This window comes from Microtus oregoni, unplaced genomic scaffold, assembly GCF_018167655.1.
Source record: "Microtus oregoni isolate MIOR12 unplaced genomic scaffold, Mior012 000016F_ref0000370, whole genome shotgun sequence".
Classification (NCBI taxonomy): domain Eukaryota; kingdom Metazoa; phylum Chordata; class Mammalia; order Rodentia; family Cricetidae; genus Microtus; species Microtus oregoni.
The window spans coordinates 38,525,942-38,537,484 of NW_024543075.1; the positions used below are offsets into that span (position 1 = coordinate 38,525,942).

General features: G+C 40.5%; 2 protein-coding genes across 2 annotated transcripts; both read right to left on the reverse strand.

The window, feature by feature from the left end:
* Window positions 1–201: 201 nt before the first annotated feature.
* Window positions 202–1,152, reverse strand: LOC121457879 (olfactory receptor 2AG1-like). The gene has a single exon (XM_041666937.1). The coding sequence runs from the start codon at window positions 1,150–1,152 to the stop codon at window positions 202–204; it is 951 nt and encodes a 316-aa protein (XP_041522871.1).
* Window positions 1,153–10,361: 9,209 nt separating this feature from the next.
* Window positions 10,362–11,312, reverse strand: LOC121457880 (olfactory receptor 2AG1-like). Its single transcript, XM_041666938.1, has one exon. It carries the CDS (start codon window positions 11,310–11,312, stop codon window positions 10,362–10,364), a length of 951 nt encoding a protein of 316 aa, XP_041522872.1.
* Between the last annotated feature and the right edge of the window lie 231 nt (window positions 11,313–11,543).

The window sequence follows — 11,543 nt, forward strand, 5'->3', positions numbered from 1 at the left end:
TAATTTTAAAAAGTGTGAAGTGCTTCTTGCAAAAGGTCACATGAAGACTCAAAGAACATTCATCAGGGACATTTATAGTCCCTGGTTCTCTAGCAAAAGAAACATTTGATTGCATTGGTTTCACTGGGAAAATTTCATGTATAGCAGAAATTTGCTGATGTTGAGGGAGAATTAAGTCTAGAAGACATCTATAAAAAGCCCCTAAAATGTAGACTCTGTGGGCAGCAACCACTTTCCCAGGACTCTCCTCAAGGCCCCAGTGACCTCCTTATTCCTCAAACTGTAGATTAGGGGGTTCAAAGCTGGGGTAACAACAGTGTAGAAAACAGAGAGGATGTTTTCTTGTTTGGGAGTGAGGTAGGAACTGGGCAGGACAAACATGACTGTGAGAGCCCCATAGTACAATCCAACTACAGTCAAGTGGGAAGAGCAGGTGACAAGGGCTTTCTTCCTTCCATCATTTGAGGGCTTGTTGAGCACTGTGAAAAGAATTAATGCATAGGAAGCCAGGATGGTAGCAAGAGGAGGAATTAGGAAGGCCACACCCATCACATAAACCATAAGCTCATATGTAGAGGTGTCTGCACAGGCCAGCTTCAGCAATGGAGGGATCTCACAAAATAGGTCTCTGATCTTCCGGGATTTGCAGAAGGGATACTGCATGGTATGTATGGTATACCCTAGAGCACTCAGGAATCCCAGGATCCATGATGTAGCTACTCCAAGCCAGCAGATGCTTGGTCTCATGTAGATCATATAGTTCAGAGGATGACAAATGGCAGCATACCTGTCATAGGCCATGAAGGCCAGAAGGAGGTCTTCTGCACCACCCAGTGTGAGTGCCAGGAACATCTGAAGGGCACAGCCCCCAAAGGAGATAGTGTTGTCTTTCAGAAGAAAATCCATGACAGCCTTGGGAATGACAATTGATGTGAGAAAGAAGTCTATGAGAGAGAGCTGCCCAAGCAAAAGGTACATGGGCACATGGAGTTGTCTATCCACAGTGATAACCAGGATCAACAGTCCATTGCTGGTCAGAGCCAATGTGTACATGACTGTGATCACGGCACAGAGCAGTTCAGGGGATCCACTGTCATCTAGAATCCCCACCAAGATGAAGGCACCTCCCAAGGTGAAGTTCCAAGGCTCCATTTTGTCTCATTTCTTTAGCTGACAAAGTAAGATGGTTCAATTCAGTTTTGCTAATTTGGACGTTGGTTTTGTAACATCAGAGTTCATGAGAATGCCTAACAAGACTCCAGTAAGATGATATTTTCCTACTAGTGAATGGCTTTGTTCCTCGGTTTTCAAATTTCTAATTGGTAATTGTATCTTGAAGAAAGATTTACCTATGTGGAATTCATATACAACACTAATAATTTAAAAATAGTTTGTAACCTGATGAAAATATTGTACAAGATATTAAAACTGAAGAAGTGTCTTTCTAGGAGGACTAAACTAGCTTTGTTAAGATTAATAAAATACCCCAGCATTCTTTATTTGGGTTAATAAGTAATATTTGATTAGTACATTTAATACTTCAGTTTGCTTTCTCCATAGACATATGAATTTAAATGAACTTAAATATCAAATTATCAGTTGATGAAGAGATGTGAGTTTAATAAATTATTTTCATTTCTTGTTCACATTTCTGTTTTTATTTGTTTTTCCAAGTTAGGCTTTCTCTGTGTAGCCCTGACTATCCTGGAACTGACTCTGTAGACCAACTTAGCCTCAAACTCACAGAGATATGCCTACCTCTACCTTCTGAGTGCTGTCATTAAAAGCATGTGCCACCTCCTCCCAGCTTGAATGTTCTTAAACAAGGTCTTTTATGTCATGCAACAAGAACCTTTTGCTTCAACTTTTGCAGTGCTGATATTTTAAGTCTGTATCAAACTCTCCAGATCATTTTCTAAATTTTGTAAGTCCACATTTGTTTGTAAGAAATCTCACTGCAAAAACATGATGTTTCCATCTTAATTACCTGTTAGAAAGTTCCACATTCTCCATGAGCCTGAATGAAGATTACTGTCTAAAGCCAGGGAAAATTGTTTGAGGAAGTGTTGGGGTTTTGACAAAACTTGACAGATGTCAGTTTAAGTACTTAGGTATTGCTCTGGACTCTTAATTCTTGACTTAAAATGCCTAAAACCTATACGTTATTGAAAGAGATAAAAATTCTTACCTTAGGTGGTCAGAATCCTAACTGCCTGTACCTGGTTTCACATTGGATTGTTTGACAATGAAGGGTGTTTCATTACAAACAGGGAGGTCAGGTGTGGTTTCCTTCAGCAGTTTTTGATTTGTCTAAAGTCTGAAAAGTTGGTGCAGTGTATTCAGAATCCATCTAATGTCAGATGTCAGGGATTAGTTCCTTTAATCTGCAGACATCAGTGGAAATGGCAATGGGAACAACCAAGCAATTAACAGTTTTTGGTCAATGTTTGATGAAGTAAAAAAAATGCCATTGCTTTTCTCTCACCTGAGCAGAATAACTAGAAACTGTAGGTTCATCACCTTGCATGAAGTGAACCAGCTGCTCTAGCTTCCTGTCAGTCTTCAGACTGTTCTTGGGTGTTGCACTGAGGTTACCATGTTTCTGCTGCTGCCTGGGAGCCAATATCAAAGTTACAGGAAGGAAGTAGAAACTTTAATCTGATACTTAAAGGGCCCTACCTTGCACCATTAAATGTCCCTGAGCCAAGCAGTACATTAGAGCCTTGTCTCATAGTTCCAAGACCTCCTCTCTTCATTTTCCTTCCATATCTTTAGATGGACTTATATATTTTCACAAATGACCTCCTTGAAAATGTTTATCTAGGAGACAAAAAAGTTAATGAGTCCTCTTGGGAGTGTTTTTTGACTTGCTTTTCTTAAGACCTTTTCTCACTAAATGAGCTCTGAGACTCTAGGTTTCTCTTCCCACTGAATGTAGACCCAATTGCCTTATCTGATGGGAACTTAAAAACACACACACCAAGATCTCACCAGACTTTTCTAAGTTTTTATGAAATTCTAAATGAAAAATAGATTGTAACTAAAGAGAACTGCAAAGGTCCCTTAGGTCTAGAGCATAAGGTCCTCTCCTCAGAATTTGTGGGATGTAGATTTCCTTATTTTTTTTTCCTCTTAGACTATTGTGATTCAATACAGCCACTCTGGGTAGTTGTGGAAGTGAGTTCATTTTTCTTTTTTCTCTAATGCCTCTGTGTGCTCATGTCTTGATACCATGAATGATAGTTAAAGAAAGAGAGTTCAATTTTCCTGTCATTAAGCAAGAAAGTAGAAAGAAATCCATCTAGTGTTAGAACTGTAGAGTCAATATTAAGATAATAATTTAAGTGCTTTCAGAGATAAAATACACCCTATATAGAAACACTTGGATAACAATGGCCTATTAGTGGCAGTCATAGTACATTGGAGATAATCCTTTAAAAAATACTGAGAGATAATTTGGGACAGCTGAAGGCATCTGCAGGCCCTGCTGGTGCCATTCAGCTCAGGTGGGTAAAAGACACTTCTGGTCACCCTGGGGTCACCACATTCCTGGTAGGTTGAAGGCATTCATAGACCCATTCAATGCTGGTAGGTCCCATTAGGATGAGAAGATATATGGTGGAGAAATTGGAAAGTGGCAGAACAGTTCCTGTGCTGTGGAAAAGGGCAGAACTGAAGAGATGAAGATGATGAGGAATAGGCTGATGTGGGTGGCCTGTTTGCCACCCATAGCCAGAGTGATATCTGGGCCCAGGATGCTGCCAAGGTCCATATCTGAGTCTGTGGTCTTACTGCAGCCAGGGTCTGTGTTGATATCTATGACCCATGTTGCCACCAAAGGCCGCCAAGGTGCCTGGGTTCTGTGCCACCACTTGTGGCTCAGTTGGTGTCTGATGGCCATGCCACTATTGGACCCATGCTAATTTGAGAGGTCTGTGCTGCTACCTGGGGCCATGAGCTGCTACTGAGGGCTATGTCTGGGTTTATGGCAGTATAGCAGCCAGGGTCTGATTTGATGTTCATCCCTTCTGTTATCACTGAGGGTGGTTCAGGTGCCCACAGTCTTATAAGTCACGAGAGACCATGTTGGTATCTCAGGTCCATTCTGCCAATAGGGACATACTGATCTGGGTGGCCTGTTGTTGAATGAGGCTGATCATTCATTCCCACCTGCTCAGACTGAAAATAATTTGATAGAAACTATAGTCATTGCAATATTATTTGGTCAATATCTTAAGAGCATTTCTGGCTAACTCTTATATCTTAAATTAATCCATTTCTATTAATCTGTGCATCAACATGTGCTCATGGTCTACTGGCAAAGTTCTGACTCATTTGTTTCCACATGGCATCTCACTGACTCCACCTACTTTCTGTCTACATCTCTGTTCAGAGTTCCTGCTGGGCTTCACTCTATTAAGCTATTGGCTGAATGAAGTTTCTTTAAGAAAACCAATGATATTCACAACATACAGAGGGGAATAGCACATCAGCCTATGCTGCCACAATGACCATGGTGATGTCTGGGTCTGAACTGCTGTCAAGGGTCAGGTTTGGGTTTGTGCTCTCGTTGTAGCTATGATCTGTGTTGAAGTCCATGGTTAGTATAACCATAGCGAACCGTGCATGCTGAAGTGCAAGGGCCTTGCCGAGCTGGGCCTGCCCTTTACTGACCCTGAGGACATTGTAGTGGAAAGGCTGTTCCTGCCCTTTATGGGGGTGCTGGCCCTTGTACTTAGAAGAGATGGCCCCACCCCTCATTGAGGGCATGGGAGAATTGGCCCTGATGTCATGGGCCTAGGAGAGCTGGCTCTTTGCCTCTACTGAGGGACACTCCCAGTGGCCCAGACTGATTAACTAAGCTGCCACCCAGACCCACATCATGGGTCTTAAGTTGGCCTACCCTAACATACCCCACCTATGACTTTCTGGAACGTGGGAAGGAACTGGCCCTATGGAAAATATAACTGCAGGATCTCCATGACTCATGGCAACAGCAGGATATTCCAGAGTATTGGTGATGGTCTAGTAATGATAGTGCCAGAGACTTTAACTCATTACAATGAACATTTGTAGGTGAGGGGCTGATTGTTCAAAAAAGTATACTGTGTGTTACACTGGAGCTCTCAATGCCACAAATGTAGGGTTAAGCCCAGCCTTAGGGGGCATGTTCGCCTCGGGCTAATGTTTACCTATAAATCTGCCGGGCATGCGCCCAGCTGCCCTTTCTGCTTCCTGTTCTCCGCGGGAACCGTGGTACTGTAAGTCTATTTCCCCATTAAAGCTCTCTATATTTTTTACAATCTGTCTGCATTCATTTACGCTGTTACATTTGGCGCCCAACATGGGGCTTTGCCAATACCCGCCCCGAATCAGAGCCTGCTGGAGGCGACCGCGGAAAGCCAGCAGCACCCTACCCCCCCCCCCCCCCCCCCGAGGCCTCTCTCTTCGCGCAGATTGGACCCTCTCAGCACTGCTCCTTGCTGGTTCGCTTCTGCCCGACTACAGCGGTAGAATCAGCTGAGATTCTGAGTCACTGAACATTTACAGTGACTCTATTTTTCCTGGTGCCTGCTAGAAAGTCAGCAATGGGACTGGAGACTTAGCCCCGGCGGTTTGGAATTGGCCCCGCACCATGAGTCTGTGCGCCCCACCCTGCCTGACAGTGGTATAAGCGCCTCTGTAACAGCGTGATCAGTACACACAAGGACCTATGAAGAGGTGTTGGGGACACAGGAAAGACAGATAAATAAGGTGGATTTTTTATTTTATTTTGTTTTTAATTTTGGGGGGAGTTGGTTCTTTTGCAGGGGATACTGCAGAGGTGAGGGTTAGATATGGAGGGATTGGAAGGTGAGTGGGATTTAGTTGCATGTTTAAAATTCTCAAAAAACAATAAAGAATTGTGTTATTAAATTCTTAGGAAATAAAACTACATCACTGGTTGTAGGAGGAGAGGGCCACTTGTTGTTTTCTGGCTGATAAGGCATGAAATAATCACAGAAAAATGGTATTAATTAAATCACTGCTTGGCCCATTAGCTCTAGCTTCTTATTGGTTAACTCTTACAAAATAATTTAACCCATTTCCATCATCAGTGTATGGTCACGTGGCTGTGGCTTACCAGGTAATGTTCCCAGTGTCTGTCTCCAGCAGCTTCATGACTTCTCTCTGACTCCACCCTTCTTTCTCCCAGAATACAGCCTAGTTCTGTTATTTCCTCCCATAGGCTCAAAACAGTTTTTTATTCATTAAGCAATAAAAGCAACACATAGACAGAAGGACCTCCCACACCATTTCCCCTTTTCTGTTTAAACCAAAAGGAAGGCTTTAACTTTAACATAGTAAAATTACATTTTTTAACAAGTTATCGAGCAAGAATTACAGTTACAATATTTATACCTACAAATTCTTCAACTTTGTCAAAGACTCCAGAAGGATATAATATTACTTAGTAAAACAGAAAGTGCATTGTAAGCAACAACCAAAACTCTAGAATTGACAGAGACTTCTCCCTGCCTGGACAGTCACCCAAAGTCCTTCTGTACCATTGGAGCATCCATTTTGAGCCTACAGGCCCATAGTATCCAGCAGACTTTTCCATGAAGCAGGAAATATCAAAGACAGTTCCACCTGTATTGGCAGTTTGCCAGTCACTTTCTTTTGCATCCTGCAGAATGTCTAGTAGAGTCTTTTATGAAGCAGGAACCCCAAAGGGCCATCTCACCTTTGGCAAGTTCAGCAGTTAATTCTCTGTGGGTCCTGCATGTCCACTTAAGCAGTCCAGGCAAGAGCAGTTTCTTGCTCAAATGGCTAACCAACTCCATCAAGAGCTTCTTCCATGCCCATGCCCTTGAAGTAGCTTGGTGCTGTCTCATTGTAATAAAAATTCTTAAGTTCTTAAACATTTTAAATGCCATATTCTGAAGGTCTCTGAAAGATTTGAAGAATACCTATCTAACTGAAATATATCTCTATACATGTAGAAAATCTAACTAACATGACTACAATCTTAATGATTATAGATGACTATCCACTAGCTTTATTTCTTAATTAAACATTACATATTTAAATGAGCTGCACAAACACAATACCTTAATCAAGAGCCGAAATATACATATAACAAACTGACCTTAATTTTGCACCAATAAACCAATATCCATACCAATGCAAATCTCTATAGCATATCCCTCTTTAAATATAAACAAACATTTATAGACAATATTTGGGAATATGGGCGTAATTACATCTAAATTTCTTCCTACTTTTTATTGGGGAAAGTAATTTTTGAGGGGTGTTCTCAGTAACCTTTAGGCGATCATGGTTCATCAAACACTATTAGCATGGAATGACTCCACAGGTTCTCATCCTCTGTTGAGATAAAAGAAGGACCCCTTTTCCAAAGAAACATATCCTTAGACCCAAATTCTGAATTCAAGATACCTTTATAATATACATGCTAGTTTAGCTCATCAGACCATACAATAAAATGTCTCTCTGTACTTAGTTCCTTCACAGTCACAAAATTAAATAAAAACATAATAATAAATATAATTCAGAGTCTCTGTGGCATTTCCATCTTTACGTGGCTTATTTTACTCTATTACTTTTTAACATTTATTTAATTATCTTTACTCTTTAATTTATGATTGTTTATACTTTGTCTCTTTAAAGACTTTGCTTTATTTTTATAAACCATTTACTTCCTTTTATATTTCTCTATAGTCATTTTATTTTCTCTTCCAAGCCTATATACATTTATTCAACATTGTGACCCATTTAGAGGTCTATATTTGTCTGAATCTGTCCTATTGTGTATCTGTAATTATTTAGTGTCCAGGAGCCCCTTTTAAAATACTAAACACTTCTTAAAAACTTAAGCTGAGCATTACTAGGGTATATGTGGTACTGCCTGCTTGCCCTACCCAGTCTAGCATGGCGCAGAGAGCCACACACACCACCCCACTTCCAGGCACACAGCTGGTCTAAGTTGCCATCAAGCAAGCCATAGCATGTTGCTCACAAAACCCATTCAAATTCTTGGTCTCCTGAAAGAGCCAGAGTTTATGTTGGTAGCATAGCCTAGATAGCCAGCATTTTAAAACAGCAAGGCTTTTTTCCTAATACAGCTGAATCAAGAAAACCTCTCTTAAAGGACCCATAGTGTGCAACAGTGAGCAAAGCCCATTAGGGAAAATAGATGGAGCTAAACTTTGTTTTTTTAGTGTCTAGAATTCCTTTTCAAGCCCTCTCAGGTTTTACATGGATTTAGTCCACTATGTTGGTGCCAATTTGTTGGAGAAGAGATCCACTTGTTGATTCCTGGCCACTTAGCCCCAAAATAATCACACAAAAACTGTATAAATTAAATCACTTCTTGGTCCATTAGCTCTATCTTCTTAACTGGTAATTATATAGATTCAGCTCTTGCATGTAAATCCCTCCTAAAACGTACTTAAATTATCAATCCTATACAACTGTGAACCTTACAGCTATAACAATGACTACTCTGGAATATGGATATTGTAATGATTGAAGGAATGTCTTTGAAGTAACCAACCAAATTCTAATTGGATTTACTGCCCACTCCACAAGTTAAAATCAGTATCTAGCACTAATATCAGAGCTAAGAATATGTGACTTAACAGGTCATAGGCCCTAGGGAAGACCTATTACTGTTACTCTACTAAATAAGAAGCATACTAAACTAACTCTAAATGACTTTTCAGTATACCTTCAGATTTTCATCAGAGAAATTTCTATTTGTAGACAATGACAGTTAATACAGAGACTATAAATGGTCAATTTGCAAAAAAATAAGAGACAACAGAATGATATCCCTAAAGGGAACATCTATATCATATATCTTCTCTCAAGACTCTGGGATCATTGTGGAAGAGAGTATAGAAAGATTGAAAGAGTCAGAACCAGTGGATCACCACAAGAAAATAACCTATATGCCAAAATGGTATGTCTTTTTTATTTGTTTAAGAGGTTTTTTATTTACATACAAAGTACAGTTCCCTCTCCCTCTCCTCCTCCTGTTACCTGCCTCCCTTCCTTCCACTTTACCCACTATCCACTCTGCAGAAAGGATAAGGCCTCCCATGGGGAGTCAACAAATTCTGGCATATCAAGCCCCTCTCTCCTGTATCTGGGCTGAGCAAAGTATCCCTCCATAAGGAATGGGCTCCAAAAATCATATCAAGTTGAGGCAGAATCAAGCCCCTCTCTCCTGTATCTGGGCTGAGCAAAGTATCCCTCCATAAGGAATGGGCTCCAAAAAGCCATTTCATACACTAAGGATAAAATCCTGGTCCTACTGCCAATGGATGCACAGACTGTCCAAGCCACAACTGTCACCCACGTTCAAGTGGCCTAGTTCAGTCCTATGCAGGTTCTTCAGATGACTGATTTGAGTTTTAAGTGACACAAATTTCATAAAACTATGTATGTACACACACACACACACACACACACACACACACACACACACATATATATATATATATATATATATATATATATATATATAGAGAGAGAGAGAGAGAGAGAGAGAGAGAAAGTACCATAGGACATGGTGACACATGTATACATTACATAATATTCATATCAGACACACATAACAAGTACATAGAAATTATTAATGTATCTCAAGATGTGCTTAGGAAAAATAGAAAAGCACAGTTTTATACACCTATTTGCTTTTATTATTCACAGTTTAGACTTAAATTCTCATTACTGCAGAGGAAGACAGAAGGAGAGAAGGAGAAGGGGGCAAAGGAGAGAAATAGGGAAGTAGAAGAGAAAGAAAAGGAAAGGGGGCACCTACATACAGCAAAGACATCTGTCAGGACATCCACAAAAGTTGATCCTAGAAAGAGAGTACACTAAAACATAGTTAAATTCTACCAGTTGCTAAGTAGATGAAATTGTCACTATCAACACTAATTTTGCCAATATTAGTTGCTTAAAATTCATGCAGAGGTGAAGAATTTTCTTGTACAGATATCTGAAAAATTCACTTGTTAGTATTTTCTTTGGTCTTGGTCTAATAGGTACTTAAATGTTCAGGGGTCATATCTAAAAGGTTGATGTATTTGGAACCTTTAACTAAGCAGATACTATAGAAAACAAAAGTTAGCTTTTAAAAACTATAAAAATATTTTAAAACAGGCAAATACATTCTATAAATATTTCATGATGAGTAGATTCAAAGCGCACATACCATATATAGTCCAAATCTCTATTCAAAAGATATATTTTTAGTGTAAGCAAAGCACAGAGGGAATTTCACTTATTGTAGAAAAACTGATTTTTTTTAGGAGAAATGGATGTTAGAAGGGAGCTGTTGAAGAGACTTAGAATGTAGAGTGTTCTGGCAAAAGCCGTCCTCCCAGGACTCTCCTCAAAGCCCCAGTGACCTCCTTATTTCTCAGGCTGTAGATGAGTGGGTTCAGAGCTGGGGTGACAATTGTATAGAAAACAGAGAAGATATTGTCTTGTTTGGGGGTATGGAGGGAACTGGGCAGGACATACATGAATGAAGCTCCCCCATACCACATCCCAACCACAGTAAGGTGTGAGGAGCAGGTGACAAGGGCTTTCTTCCTGCCCTCTCGTGAAGGCATGTAAAGTACAGTGAAAAGAATTAGTGTATAAGAAGCAAGAATAGCAGCAAGAGGGAGAAGTAGGAAGGTCGCACCCATTACATAAACCATGAGCTCATATTTGGAGGTGTCTGCACAGGCCAGCTTCAGTAGGGGAGGGATCTCACAGAATAGGTGTCTGATCTTCCTAGATTTGCAGAAAGGATATTGCATGGTGTAGACAGTATATCCTACTGCACTCAGAGATGCCAGGGTCCATGATATGGTTACCCCAAGCCAGCAAATTCTAGGTTTCATGAAGATCATATAGTTCAGAGGATGACAAATGGCCACATACCTGTCATAAGCCATAAAGGCCAGAAGAAGGTCCTCTGCACCACCTAGCGTCAGTTCCAAGAACATCTGAAGGGCACATCCCCCAAAAGAGATGGTGTTGTCTTTCAGCAGAAAATCTACAACAGCCTTGGGAGTGATAACTGATGTGAGGAGGAGGTCCATGAGAGAGAGCTGCCAGAGCAGAAGGTACATGGGCACATGGAGCCGAGCATCCATGTTGATGACCAAGAGTAGGAGTCCATTGCTCGCCATAGCCAACATATACAGGGCTGTGAATGTGGCACAGAGCAGTTCAGGAGAGCCACTGTCATCCAGAATCCCCACCAAGATGAAACCACTTACCATGGTGGAGTTCCAGAGCTCCATTCACTGAAACTTCCTTATATTCCTAGGAACAGATAGTTCATTGAAATTTTGCTAATATTCACCATAGTTTTGTAGCATCAGATACCCATCATGACTGCAAAAATATGATACTCTTTCCCACAAGTAACTATGTTTGCTTCTCAATTTCAAGAATTCTAGGTCTCAATTCTATTTTGATAGTAGACCTGTCTAATATGAGTTTATGTTAGTAATAACTAAGAGCTAACAATT